This window comes from Pyrgilauda ruficollis, unplaced genomic scaffold (assembly GCF_017590135.1).
Source record: "Pyrgilauda ruficollis isolate IOZ18807 unplaced genomic scaffold, ASM1759013v1 scaffold35, whole genome shotgun sequence".
Classification (NCBI taxonomy): Eukaryota; Metazoa; Chordata; class Aves; order Passeriformes; family Passeridae; genus Pyrgilauda; species Pyrgilauda ruficollis.
Window position 1 is genome coordinate 7221307 of NW_024524934.1, and position 13939 is coordinate 7235245.

Below are 13939 nucleotides of genomic sequence, written 5' to 3' on the forward strand. Positions count from 1 at the left end.
TTAAAGACCAGTTTAAATGAGCTGTTTCATTCCATGCCATTTTACTAGAAAACTCTGGCTAAAACTCTGGAAATTCCGTAATCCCAAAGAGTTCTCTTGGCTTCCCAGGCACACAATAGTCACCTTCATTCTGGCATTTTTACTTGCCAGCTGCGCTGTTCTCCAGAATTTTGTATCACATTGCAATGTTTGAATGTGGAAAAAATGCGTTATTTCCTCTAAGAACAAAGCACTTTAATTTTATGTTCAGTTAAGTAACTGGGAATGTGTTTGAAGTCTGTCATATTCAAGTGCTGAACAGAATTCACGTGATAGTACTCCAGACTTATCACAGAATTCACAAAATGCGAACATTTTGATGAAAGACTTCACTCAATAGCGTCAATTTTATGCTATCTTTTTCTCAGTCTGTCTTTCCAAATTTTGCCTGTTCTATTGAGGCTACTGAAGCCTTAAGCATAAAGCAGGAGTTCTGAGCTTCCTTAAAGTCCATAGTAAAACCTCCTTATCTAAAATGAAATTGACAAAGAGCAACAGCCTCTAAAGGGAAGGTTTGTATGGGAGTTTGCTTTTCGAACTGTTTTCTAGTGCAGGTGTTTAATATTAAGTTACCCTTTAATGCTTAATGTTCCAGACAGTCAAACTCCGTTCTCATTTACTTTGAGAGAAATGACAGACATGACAACATAATGACATATCTTTCTCAAGAAATAACCTTGTCCCTGCCAATAAAAGAAAACAGTTAGAACAAGAAAATATCATTTAAATCTCTAGACTTTGAGGACTTAATGACAAAGGCTGTCCTCCAAGGATAATATTCCTGTTCTGCTCCCTCACAAATTTGTAATTGTGTATTTTTGGTGGAATGCTCCAGAGCTTATTGATGATTGGGTTACTGACATTCAGAATTTTGTTGAGTCAGACTTGTTCTATATTTAACACTAAAATGAAATCATTGCTATCGTTGGTAATTTGAAATGTGTAAATGGTTTTATTAGCTTAACTTTTTGCCTTTTGTTTAGGGTGCGTCAGTTCATAGAGATGGTGAATGGTACAGACAGTGAAGTGCGGTGCTTGGGAGGCCACAGTCCAAAATCTCAAGACAGTTACCCTGTTAGCCCACGGTCATTCAGTAGTCCTAGCATGAGTCCCAGCCATGGAATGAATATTCACAATTTGGCAACAGGCAAAGGGAGCAACACACACTTCACTGGTAAGTTCTTGTGGAGGATAGACCACACAGAGTTGGACATACCACGCCACATGGAATTTTTTTTTTTTTTAAACTTAATATTTTATGCTGAATGCTGTGTGTAACAGTAAAATGTCAATGATTAAAATACAGGATTTCCAGTCATTGGGAAAAAGGAAAGTTTCATCACAAAATTTTTGCACATGCTCTTGGCTTTACTTCTTGCAAAGTAGGTTGCCACCAATTTCTAAGTGCTTCCGTCTGGGAGGTGGAAGGTTCTGACATATATTTCTCTTGTCCTTTTGATGATGATTTATGGCTTGGGCAAGATGGTTTAAATCCAGTAAGTGGTATATATGATCCATTTCCTGTGGTGTTGATGAGAAGTCAAGAATAGCTGTGGCTGAGCAAGAAACACCAGAAGCTGGGTGGTATGGCTGAGTAAAAGACATGCTGCTGGCAGCCACATTTCAGTCTGCACAGCTGAAACATTTCTTAGAGCATTCAAGTAGTGGGAAATCTTCAGTGGGAAGCCACTAATATTCAAAGCTGTCCCAAGCTTATGGGGAGATCCCCATGCCTTCCAAAGCACCCCTGCTGAATGGAAGCTGAGCATGTTAAAATGGTACCTGAACATGGCATCCTTGAAGACTAAGACTGTTAAGGTAGCAGAGACCATCAGTTTCACTTCTGTGTAATTTCCAAATCAGAACTGGAGCTGATTGGGGGCACTTTATTTTTTTTCCTTTCTCTGTGGGCTGGAGTGGAAAGTCAGCGTAGCCTGGCCATCAGAGTAACTGCTGCCCTTGGAAGAGGACAGCAGCTTTGCTTTTCTTTCCTCTGTGTCACGAGAGTGCCATCACGTGTGTCAGTGAAGAACCACTCAGATTTTCTGGTTGTTCTTCAGGTGGTTATTGGGACGTAGTGTAGAAAGTACCTGTACTTTTTGCAATTTTGAAAATAGAGGCAGGCTGATGAATGTATTACTAGAATTGATGTCTGGGATTTTGTAAATGGCAGCAGCTGCTTTCTTTATAATAAGCCTTTCCTGTGACCTGTTTCTATTTTAGAACATACTTGGGAGCTCTTGGTTTGATGGAACTGGCAATTACATGTTTGCTTCAAATGGTAGTTTTCCTGTTATATTTTAGAAGGGTCAGAAGAGATTCTAGCTAGGCATCATAATTTCACAGCATGGTGTAATTTTTTTTTAGCAAAGCACAATATTAACAATTAAAATAATTACATGGTGAAGGAGGGAGGTTGTATGTAAGTATAACAACATGCAAAGTATTCAGCACTGAATTCTGCTGCACATTTATCAAAAGAATTGTGTGATCAGGAATTAATAATGTTTGCTTCCATTCATAATGATTACAGTGGCCTAGAAAAGATTTTCTAAACAACTGCTACATATGTGCAGTTTTCTGTTTTACCAGTATATTAGTACAACTGGAAAGAACCTTCTTGTGTCTGTGTTAATACTTGTTAAATAATGCTTAACTTCTGCACTCTAGAAGCCTTAAGGGTTCAAATACCTGAAACATGGAGGTGCAGTACTTGAGTTTGTGTGGCAAATTTAGCATACTTGTTCCTGGTCAGTAAATGCTACACTTATTTAATTTTTTCTACAAACTTATCTGTAAGTACCACTTCATGACTACAACTTCCTTGTTAAAACTTCCTTTCAGGGTTTGAAAGTAGTTGCAGTAATGGAGTAATATCAAATAAAGTGCATCAGTCTTACTGTCACAGTAAACACACGACCACCAGCTTGAATGTACCAGAGCTCAACAACATAAATGTATCCAGATCACAGCAGGTTAACAGCTATTCCAGGTAAATAAACTTTAGAGGCTTCTAAATCACTTTAAGGCTTGTGTTTTCCATGTGTTTGCATGGCAGGGAAGAGTTTTCAATGGATTTTGATGTGATTTCCCCCCCCCCCCCCCAAGGACAGTTGAAGCATAGTGTAAGGAGCCAACAACTTGTGGTAACTCTGATTGTTTTGACAGCTCAAGCTCAATAGACTTTTTTCTCCTGTTGGGTTAAAGAAATGCAGTGGACAAAAATAAATTACCTTGCTTATAGCTACAGTTAGTTACGAAGTTCCATAGTGAAGGTTAATTAACTCTTTGGCACTTGGGATTTTAATTGAAGCCACTGACACTGATTTAAGTGTGTTGCACACAGGTAATGAAAAGTTTTCCAGATACTCTCCATTTGTGGCAGTATCTGGAAAGTAAACACAGTTGAGATGCAAATGAAGTGTGGATTCCCTTTCACTGTATACACCAGGATTGTTTGCCTACTCCAGTCACTGTCATGAGTGCAAAAGCATTCAGTTCAGAGAGTGAAAATAAATCTGTTAACCAGGGTTAATATGGTTCTTCATAACCAGTACAGTTAAGCTCTGGGTGCATGGATGCAGCAGTGTACCTAATTTGGTGTGAAATGCAACAGCACTCAGCTGCATTGTGCAAAACAGATTCCCAAAACTACCACACAGGATGTGGTGGTGATGACCAAAGGTATTTTAGTTGAATAGTGATAATTGGGGTAAAAAAATAAGAGTAACAATTTACTTTTTGACTTTCCACAGTTTCTGTTTGCATCAGCAGTTGCCTCTGCCAAAATGTCTGGCAGTGTCCAGGCAACTTGGAGATTTTTCACGGAGGAAGACAGTTCTTTGGCTGTGTTCTTGCCCAGTCAGAGAGGCCTTTTGGTTTCCTTCCTCAAAGGAAGCTGAGTATTTTTGGTTGTTTAGAAGCAAGATATTAAACTTCCAAATTGAATCTGTTTGGTCTTGACAGAGGTTTTAGGTTGCTATTCTCTGTGATGGAATAGAACAGGCCAGGATGCAACTGTCAGCAAAGCTCAGTCCCCAAAGCCACGCTGGCATTTTCTAAAAGTACTTCTGTGAGCTGCTGCGAGCAAAGGGTTGTGAGGAGCTGAATGCTCTGCATTTGCCACTGAGTGTCTCTTCAGTGTTCTGCTTTACTCAGCATTTGCTTTGGGGTTTTATTTTTTTGTTTTCCCTCTGTCGTTCCACAGGGTAAATAAGAGGAGAAGGCATTTTTTCAAAATAATTCGTTACCTAAATATGGTATTTTCCAAGGAGGATGTATATTGACTTAACTATATTTTTTATGTATAAATACTAATTATATTAAAAAGTGGGAGTAGTATATTTTCTCAATGCATTTTCTTCAGCTCTGTGTACATACGATTATATAAATAAAGAACTTTTCGGTCTGTATTTAGAATGTGTTACATTCCTTACTCCTGAATAATGAGGGACATGTTTAAATTTTCAGCATCTGAAAATAGTATTTTACTGACAACTAATGTTGAGACAACCTTAAAACTTCCCATGGTGCTCTGGTATCACCAGTTGCTATCAAAGAAACTGTGGTCTAGCTTGGTAATATTTAACAGCAGCTTTTCAGTAGCTAAGATGAGGAAGTAGTGTGATGAAGTTGTAAAGATAACCTAAGTACTTAAATATGAGTAAAACTTGTATTTACTACTCTCTTTTCAGCAATGATGTAGACATGGAAACAGATCACTATTCCAATGGGATTGCTGAGACTTCATCCAATGGCTTCCTAAATGGTAGTTCTAAACATGATCACGAAATGGAAGAATGTGACACAGAAATGGGTCTGCAGTGATATTTCTTACATTTTTATTAAGTGATGGCAACAAGGTTATGTTTTTACTTGCAATGCTTCCCAACTTGAAAATTAGGGTTACTAGCTCAAATCTTAATTTTTTGTTTGTTTTGCTATTACTAGATGTAAATTTTAAAACCACTGATTTAGGTGGTCCAGTATCAGTGTGAAAACAGGGGAAATGGGTAACTCATGCCTATTGAAATTAGCATTAATTTTTAAGGAAGTACCTTTGAGAAGAAACACCCAGTTGTGTAGCACCCTGTGTTTGAGTTGGGAAATTGCTTCTCCCTCTTCCCATTCATGGTTCTCATGGCATCTTTGTGCTCCACAGTAAACGTAGAAATTCTAAATCTTTTATATTGAAATGCAAAGTGCTAATATTTAATGCTTAAGAGCTTTATTAGGGAAATGTAAAAAAATGAAAAATTAACTTTTTTCCCATGCTTTCCACCAAAAAAATACCAATTTATATAGTTATGAGCTCAAAATTAACTTTGTTTTACTTAATTTGCTTTATACTCTGTCATGCCTGTTGATGTTGGTGACAAATGAGTATTTAAATCCCCTCTGCTTGCCCTTTGTGCAGCTGCAGAATTGGTACTCAAACAATTGATTTAAGCAGATGTCAGTTAATGTGTAGTTTAAATGAAATGTGAAACTGGAGACCTTCAGAATGCAGCAGCGCGTGCAGAGGCCTGTGAGTGCTTCCCAGTTCCGGGGCATCTGCTGCTGCTGCTGCTGATCCTGCAGCTTTGCTGGGAAGTGCAGTGGAACAGCAAATGTCATTCTGTTACAGCCCTGCAAGGAGGAATGCAAGTTGCCAGACCATTTTCCCTGCATTATGCTCTGAAACTGGATACTAACAAGACCTTATTTCTGTGACAGAAAACCCAGAACAGGTCCTCACTATCTGGCAGCCTTTTCTGCAGAGACTTGCTGTGACAGACATGCAGCAGCTGCACAGGGCACGGAGTTGTGCTTTTTGTAATGTAGTTGCCTCCTGCCTTTGGAAAGTCATGTCTTAGGTTAGGCTGAGCTAGAAACAAGCACCACTACTTGAAGACTTGTGGGTGCTTCACCTACACTGTTTACCCCCAACCCTCCCCACCCAGGTTGAGTCTGGTGGTTTTTCACTTTTTGAAATATTTATATGTTCTTCTTAGTGTTGTGTATGTAAGGTTAATTAGGCAGGTATTTTCCAGAGGTGATACACTTACACCTAAGGGAAAAAAAAATAAAGTGGCCAGTTAAAAATCCTGTTTTGAAAGAGTAGTCAAAAATATATCACTAAATAGCAGTGTTAAAGTCAGAAAGAAGAGTGGATTTGTAATTGAAGACTCTATCAAAATGCTCATTTTAAAACTTGATTCCATTGATCAAAAAAGACAAGAAAGGGTGGATAAATGCCTTTTTCTTAATGCAGTGCTTTAGGTGTAAATTTTTAAAAAGCAGATTTTTCAGAGAAGCCAAGTGTTGGTTTACTATTCATAAGCTGCATCAATATCTTTTAACATCACTAGTATTGGGAATACTGTAGGAAACAGTAAAGCAATCAGTTGTAGTGTCCTGCTTGATTACAAAAGAAGTATGAACAATCTAAATGATTGTCTTGTAGCAGTCCATCATGGCTGTTGAGGAAGTTTGGCATTTTTTTACACTCTATTAGTTCCCAATTCGGTGTATTTTCAGAAATGCAATGCCAAAGAATTAAGAAAGTTAGAACTGTGTGGACTTTCATTGTTGTTTTTTAAACTCTCTTAAAATTTTAAGGTAAAATCTGGGTTTGTCTTCTAGTTAGTTTAAAATTACCCCTTGCAAATAAACAGCACATGCTGTGACAGCCTTTGCCATTAGTGAACCAGGTCTCTTAAATGTTCCTAAGGAGCAGTTCCCCAGTGCGTGGTACAGGAGCACGTGGGGCCAGGGTCTGTGGCTGACCCGCTCTCTGGGCAGGCAGCTGTGTTTGAGTGAAATCAGTGCAGAGTCTGTAGATCCATAGGTTGTTACCCTCGGCTCTGCCAGTGCTGATGATGACGATATCATTTCTTTAGAAGTAGATTCAAGCCAGTTAAGACGCCAGCTATGTGGTGGCAGCCAAGCAGCCATTGAAAGGATGATCCATTTTGGAAGAGAATTGCAAGCAATGAGCGAGCAGCTAAGAAGAGAATGTGGCAAAAACACAGTGAATAAGAAAATGCTCAAGGTATGTTTAATCTTCTTGTAGAGGTGAATAACTGTGCTGCCCAGCAGGAACTTCCCACAGAATGTTGTGTTGGAACACTGTTCTGCTTTAACTTCTGCCATTTTTCACGTGTCTCAGAGCAGGTGTTCTGGTCAGCTGTGGTGTAGCACTGTCTTCTTTTTTTGTCTGTGTGGCACATGCTCAGGGAAGACAAACTTGTGCTGTTACACAGTTAAACACAGAAATTGATTTAGCACTTTCCTTTCTCTCATTTGTGACCATGTAACTTGGCCTTTTTAATTGAAGTTACTGGTTTTGTCTTTTTGATCTTTTGTCAATGATAAATGAACCACAAGGGGATTGGTAGAGCTGCCTAAAATGTGCTGTCATTAGTCTGTGCATGTTAATTAGTTTGCCTTGATTTGAGACTGTTCTGGAAAAGCATTCTCCTGCCAAAGACTGCATGCGCAGTTTTCAGTCTGTTCTCTCTTACCCCATCACATAGTAAAATAATGCTACCTTTTGCCTTGCTCTTGGGAAAAAACATGAAATTGGAACAAGTCCTGTTACAGTTTCTTTTTATTTTTTTGTATTGATGGACACTGACAATCACCTTTGTGATTCTGAATCAAAGTAGTTGTACAAAATATCCCTTCTTTTCACCACTAGCTTGTAGCTGTAAATGTAATAGAAGTCATCTTCCCACAGGATGCATTCAGTTTGCTTGCATATTCCGATCCCTGGAGCAGCCCTGTTGGAAATCAGCTAGACCCCATACAAAGAGAACCGGTGTGCTCCGTGCTGAATAGTGCAATACTAGGTAAGTGTGGCCTGCTGGCTGCCCAGGAGACTCAGGGTGCTTCCCCCTGTCCCACACAGGTGGCCCTGCTGCTCCACCGTAAGGATAGCAGTGTTGGGTACACTCTTCTGGGAAGAGGGATAATTTTGGAGGGTGTGTGAGGTACTTGTCTGCTGTTGTAGTTCAGAGCAGAAATGGCCTGTTCAGTAGTGGTGCTGCGCAAGGTCACTTTGTTGCTCTGGCTTTGTGTCTTGCTCTAAGAGCAAACTCGCAAATGAATGATTTAAGTAGTTTAAATGTCAAGTTTTCAGTGTACTATGAAACAATTCAGGTATTTTAACTGCCAATGTGATTCTTTTTCAGAGACTCACAATCTGCCAAAGCAACCCCCGCTTGCCCTCGCCATGGGACAGGCATCACAGTGTCTAGGATTGATGGCCCGGTCAGGAATTGGATCCTGTGCATTTGCCACAGTGGAAGACTACCTACACTAGCTATGCATTTTGAAGGTCTGAAAGGCATTTTGGCATATTCAACATGGAAAGTAGATCAGCTCTGCTGACTGGAATTTTAAAATTTGGAATTTTAATTATGTACTAAGGACAAGTCTGTCGCTTTATGTTGCTTCCTAGTTTACAGCATGATGCAAATGATTTCTAACTTAGTGTTAGGAGATTTCCATCTTTAAACCTCTTAGACAACTAAGAGTTGAAAATATCACTGGTAACGTCAGACATCCAAATTGACAAGTACCAATCCTTTGAACGATTGTCCAAAACAAACCAAAAATCCTGCTACCTTGTGGTGGGACGGAAGAATAGAAAACATGGATGTATTAGCATGTGGGTGATGTAAACGTCAAGCAGGATGACTTGCCAACCTCCACCCCCATTGTTACATAGTTCAATCAGTGTAATTTGCAAAATGCAAATGGTTTGGATATATAGTGTTGATGGGAAGAAATGATATTTTTTAATGTGTACTGTAAAACTTGAATTACTCAGGAGCTGAGTGAATATGTTTGTTGCTACTTACAATCCCAACCTGTTGATCTTAGTAGTTTTTTGTTTTAACATGGTCTTTTCAACTTTGTTTCCTTGTTTAACTACAGACAGCTTCTGTTGTGTAGGCTCACCAGTTTAACTGTTGTATTATAACAGTATTACATGTCAACACAGTGTGGTTATGACCTATTTATATAAAAACCAAATATTTAGTCAATTTACAGTCTTAATTTAATCTTTGTACACCTTGCATTTTTAAAAGTGCTTAAATAGTACTATATTGCAATAAAATGTAGTGATATCATAATTAACCAGCCATTAAAAACTTACATCTACATCCACGGTAGCATGGATGTGTATGCTACGTTGTCTTGTTCTAGAGCTCCATCCTAGAACAGCAGTTCTTGTGGAGACCTAGTGAGGGGAGTGGCTTACCCCTTGAACCAGGGCTTCCACTCCCTGTGGAAGCTGGGCTGGTCCAGGTCAAAGGCTTTGCCATGTTCTTGCCACACAGTGAGTCTAGCTAACAGTGCAGGAAGCTTACTCAGGACTCCCTGCAGATGGGAAAAACCCCGTACTGCTGGAAAGTAATGATGAGGCTGGAGAGAAGTGTCCTGCTGTGGGAGCTGATTTAATGATTCTGCTGTTAGGGTACAGCCTTTCCTTAGAGACACAAGTGACTGGAGCAGCAGGAATAACTGCCTGCCGTAAGGACTGCAGCATCCACAACAGTAGCTATAACATTGCTCACGTTTATTCTCTGCAAAGTCACTGCCTCACAGAGGCAGCTCAGCAAGCCTGGTCCTAGCACCAGCTGTTCCACAAGACTGGCCTGGCTGCTCTGTACCTTCCCCAAGAACTTCTGAAAGGGGAGAGGAGAGAACAGGGAAGTCCAATCAGGCACAGCTCAGTGCCTTCTGCTGGCTGGAACTGAAAGTAAAGTCATGATGAAGTGGGGAAAAACACCTGTGCTGTGTTGAGATCAACTGTCACTAAAAGTCCTTAGCAGCATCTTCTGAAAAAGCTGTCTTCAGACTCCATCTTTAATCTGTGTTGCCAGCCAGCGCTTCTTAAACCTTGCTGCTTTTTCCTTTTTATCTTGCCCTTAAAAAAAAACCAACAGCTGTTAGTTACCATTTTTCTTAGCCCCCATGTGCTGAAGAAGCAGCAATCCCTTGGCTGCTGCAGCATTTCAGAACAGAACAATCACCTCAAACACTGATAAACTTCCTAAGGTATTTTATGTGCCCAGGTCCTTTCCACTGGCCAGGAGTACCAGTTTGCACAGCCTCCTTAGGAGGGTGGGGAGGATACAGTGGTGCTTTCAGTGATGGAGCACAGATGAAAGCAGAGCCTGCTTGCTAAGGATCAGTGACTTTTCCCTCTGGTGTTCGTGAGCCTCACAGAACGTGTGGGTGTGAAACTGTCCCCATCCATTATGGAAATGAGGAGAAATGGGTGCTATTTCCCTGTGCTCACATAGAGGTTCTGGGATCTTGGTATCCCTGCTTTTAAGTCTGAGACGCATCTGAAATGCCTTCCAACGGCACAGAGACTGGAGGCTGAAACAACAGCTACTGAAGTATTTATTTCACTGAGCAGCCCTGGCTCTAATACAAGAGCTGTCTCTTAACATACCAAAAATGAGGTAATTTTTTTCAACTTGTGTCTCATACACAATCCCTGGGAGTTGTGCTCATGACACCCACTGAGGCTGCAGTGCTCTGCTGCCCTTCCCTTACTCTCCAGGTGCTTGGAGTTAGAGGATCACAAGCCAGGATACTCTAGCATGGAAACCCTGATTTCATCCAAGTGTACTTTTAGCCAGATATGCAGAAAATAGTACCTACTCTGACTTTCTCTACTCACCCCAAGACTTGTCCACAAATTGAACGGCAGCTTTTTTGACGGGGGCTCTCTTGTTTGCAAGGGAAAAAAATTCATTTGCTGAAATGGAGACAAGTGTTAATAACCAAGTTGAAGCCAGACAAGGCCCCACCCAGAGCCAGGTGAGCAGCAGCGCTTACCCTGTACCCGGTTGGTGTGCGGCCCATAGAGCTGAGCATTTAGGAAGTCTTTGGCCAGCTGTTGGTGGAGGCCTGTTGCACTGTGGTCTTTCAAGCACACAGCCACGTAGTTCCCTTTTGTCCTAGTCAAAGAGAGATGTAAATCCCTGTAGCGTGGTTACACGATCCAAAACAACAGACACTGCTGTCAGGCTTTGCTACTTGAGCACAGCAGCAGCCACTGATGGTTTCTGATACTCAGATGAGCTTTGTGGCAGTATTAAAAAAATAAAAAGCTGGACCAATACTCTCAAGCTGTTGTCATATGCCTTTGTGTGCCCTGAGTAGTTTCCTTGGGTGTCCTGAGCTGATCCTACCAGAAGCTAGGGCAATTACTCTCTAGGGTCATCAGTGACAATGAAATAAAGAGGAGAGAGAAAAAGAGATTGAAATGCAGGAATTTGGTGCTCAACCACCCAACACAATGTGTACTGCTGCGCTTATGACTGTACAGCTATCTCATAGCAGTTACATATTAAGTAACATGTAAAAATTATTTCTATCATATATATATTTATATGTATGCACACATATATAAGTATGCTAAATCAGAAGATATTAAAGGTGCTTTTAGCACATAAATATGCTTTCAATCAGATGAAGGATGGGGGAACATAAAGTGCAGAAGAGGGTGCAGCCACGCAGTGACAGAGCAGAACTTCCCACACCAGGCAAAATCATCTCCTCCTACCTGGCACCCTTGCTCCTCTTGCCTTTCTTCTCCTGCACTTCTGCTTGGCCTTGCCTTTGGGCCTGGCCTTGCTCCAGCTCTACAGCCTCAGATTCAAGTTCTTCATCTAGAGTAACTTGTAAACGAAATTTCCCAAATGTTACAAATCAAAACCAGTCAGTGAAACATGAACAGGATTTAAAACAAGCAGCATTTTTCAGAAAAAATGACTAGGAAGAACAGCTGTAAGAGGGATGGAAAGAAGTATGCTTAGGGGAGCAACCCAAAGTACTGATAGCCAGCTTTCTCGGCATCAACAAAATGGGATTCATCACTGGACAAAAATTCAATGCAACACAACAGCTGTGGGTAACTCATGAAGGGAAATCCAGCTCTGGCTGAAGTCTTGCTTCATTCTCAGCTCATCTCTTTGTTTTGTCAATACAACAGATCTTTTTTAAATAAAAGCAAGAAAAAGTAACAGTTACACCATACAGCAGCATGTGAGGTTTGGATGAGAGAACTGTTTAAATAAAATATTTTTTCTGAAATACTTTGAAGTACAGATGAAGCAAAAACAGCAGTCATAAACACTCTAGAGTCTTGGTTTTGTAATTCTGAGTCTAAAAAAAGTTACTTAATATCCTACAGATGCTATTATTAGGTTGATATGTAAAGTATAGAGGCAATTTAACAACTCTACCCAGGAATAGCCTTTATAACTTAAACAAAGGCTAAAAATTAATCCACCTTTGGTAATGCTTGCTTTTTCTTCTGTAACACCTGCCCATGACTTCCTTAAACACTTCAGGCTATTTAACTGAAATCACTGCACAGCAAGAGACTTCTGTAAAAGGTGTGAGAATTAGATTAAATCTGACTTTGTATTTTTCCTCAGATACTTATTTTCCTGGGGAAAAGACAATCTGCCAAATGTGTTCATGACTAGGACTTGGAGAAGGTCTCTCCACCAGAGCTCCCCCTTGGAGCTCAGGCACAGGAATAAACTCCTGGAGAACCAGATGTACACCCCGTTAGCAAAGCAAGCGGTAACATACCTGGGTCATCTGCTGCAGCCTGCTCAGCGGGCCTGGGGGTCAAAGGGAAGGCAACAGGTTACTCTTCAATTCACACTGCCTTCCTTTACTCAAAGCCATGAAACCCCCATTTCCAGTACAGTCTCCCAAGCAAGGACCAGAAGGGGCTGCCCCACGGGTGGGAGATACAGAGAGGGGGATCCCAACACCCACCGCTGCCTCCCCTGGTCCCCTCACCGTGCGGACACAGCCTGCAGCTCCTGCAGTTCCTGCAGCTCTTGCAGCACGGCCTCGGGCAGCAGCCTGCGCTTCTGTGGGGGAGAGGGGAGTCAGGCGGGCACGGACACGGCCGGCACACACACCCGGGGCCGGCACACACACCCGGGGCCCGCCGCAGGTAGCGCGGTACCTTCTGCTCCGCGAACAGCTCCTGGTGCCGCCGCCGCTTCTCCTTCAGAAGCTCCCGGTGCCTGCGGGGAGGCGGGAGCCATTGTCAGCATTCCATGGGGAGAGAGGGGGTATTACGGGCGGGGATAAAAGGGGTGAACGAGGGCTTGGAGGGGCTTGGAAGGGCAAAGGAGGTGGTGAGGAGGGGCAAGTGGGGGGATAAGGGAGAGTGGATAGGAAAAGTGAAAGGGGCATAGAGGGGTGAAGGGGGGGAAGGGGTTAGAGGCGGGATAAGGAAGGAGAAGGGGCCGGGGAGGCATAAGAGGGATGGTGGGGTAAGAAGGGAGATAAGGGCGGGGGGGGAGGGGGAAGGAGACAACAAGGGAATATAAGCAGAGATAAGGGAGGGAATAAGGGGAGGAAAAGAGAGAGCACGAGGCGTGAACGGGGGGTAAAGGGATCTAAGAGGGGTGGAGGGGGGTTTAGAGAGGTAAGCGAGGGGTGAAGGGGGCGGTAAGAGAGGTGAAAGGGGAGATGAGCGGGGCTAAGCGAACGGGGTAAGAGGAGGGAAGCGCTGGTGTGAGAGCCGCCGTTCGGGAGCAGGAGGCCCCGCCGTGTCCGCACCTCCGGGCCGCCTCTCCCACGAGCTTCCGCTCGGCCTCGGCCGCCTCCCTCGCCACGCCGAAGGGCACCTCCTCCGGGGCCTCGTCCGCCTCGTCCTCCGAGGAGGATGCCGGGCTGGGGAGCGCGGCGGGAGCCCTGCGCTTGCCCGCGGCCGCCGCCTTCGACTTCTGCCGGCGCGCCATGGCCGCGACCCCTGCGCCGCCCGCCCCGGAACCGCTCCCGCCTTCCGCCGGGGAATGCCGAGCGCCGGGACAGCCGCCCTGCGCCTCCCGCCCCGCCCCGCCCCGCGCGGTGCGCGCAC

General features: G+C 42.9%; 2 protein-coding genes across 6 annotated transcripts in view; one reads left to right on the forward strand and one right to left on the reverse strand.

The window, feature by feature from the left end:
• The window catches only part of RANBP9 (RAN binding protein 9), a 38908-nt gene extending 29750 nt beyond the window's left edge, over window positions 1-9158 (forward strand). Inside the window, exons 9-14 of one of the 5 annotated variants that reach the window (XM_041475468.1) lie at window positions 1023-1213; window positions 2884-3031; window positions 4734-4855; window positions 6921-7072; window positions 7760-7871; window positions 8214-9158. In XM_041475468.1, the coding sequence (XP_041331402.1) occupies window positions 1023-1213; window positions 2884-3031; window positions 4734-4855; window positions 6921-7072; window positions 7760-7871; window positions 8214-8344 (856 nt within the window). In that variant the 3' untranslated portion in view covers window positions 8345-9158. Of the gene's footprint in view, window positions 1-1022; window positions 1214-2883; window positions 3032-4733; window positions 4902-6920; window positions 7073-7759; window positions 7872-8213 lie in introns of those variants that run through there. The other 4 variants (XM_041475469.1, XM_041475470.1, XM_041475472.1 and 1 more) reach the window with 4 other exon arrangements.
• Window positions 9159-9590: 432 nt separating this feature from the next.
• Window positions 9591-13820, reverse strand: NOL7 (nucleolar protein 7). Its single transcript, XM_041475351.1, has 8 exons — window positions 13639-13820; window positions 13037-13097; window positions 12865-12938; window positions 12649-12680; window positions 11612-11759; window positions 10882-11003; window positions 10724-10801; window positions 9591-9958 (listed from the first exon to the last, which is right to left on the reverse strand). The coding sequence occupies exons 1-8, from the start codon at window positions 13818-13820 to the stop codon at window positions 9885-9887; spliced, it is 771 nt and encodes a 256-aa protein (XP_041331285.1). The 3' UTR covers window positions 9591-9884.
• Between the last annotated feature and the right edge of the window lie 119 nt (window positions 13821-13939).

What these genes read in the sequence shown, in the direction of transcription:
- NOL7 (XM_041475351.1), bottom strand. Translation starts at nt 13,820, where the DNA reads ATGGCGCGCCGGCAGAAGTCGAAGGCGGCGGCCGCGGGCAAGCGCAGG. An exon ending in GTGGGAGAGGCGGCCCGGAG is followed by an intron (nt 13,098 to 13,638) that starts GTGCGGACACGG and finishes GCCTCCCCGCAG; the next exon opens with GCACCGGGAGCTTCTGAAGG. An exon ending in ATTTGTGGACAAGTCTTGGG is followed by an intron (nt 9,959 to 10,723) that starts GTGAGTAGAGAA and finishes TTTTTTTTTAAG; the next exon opens with GGCAAGATAAAAAGGAAAAA.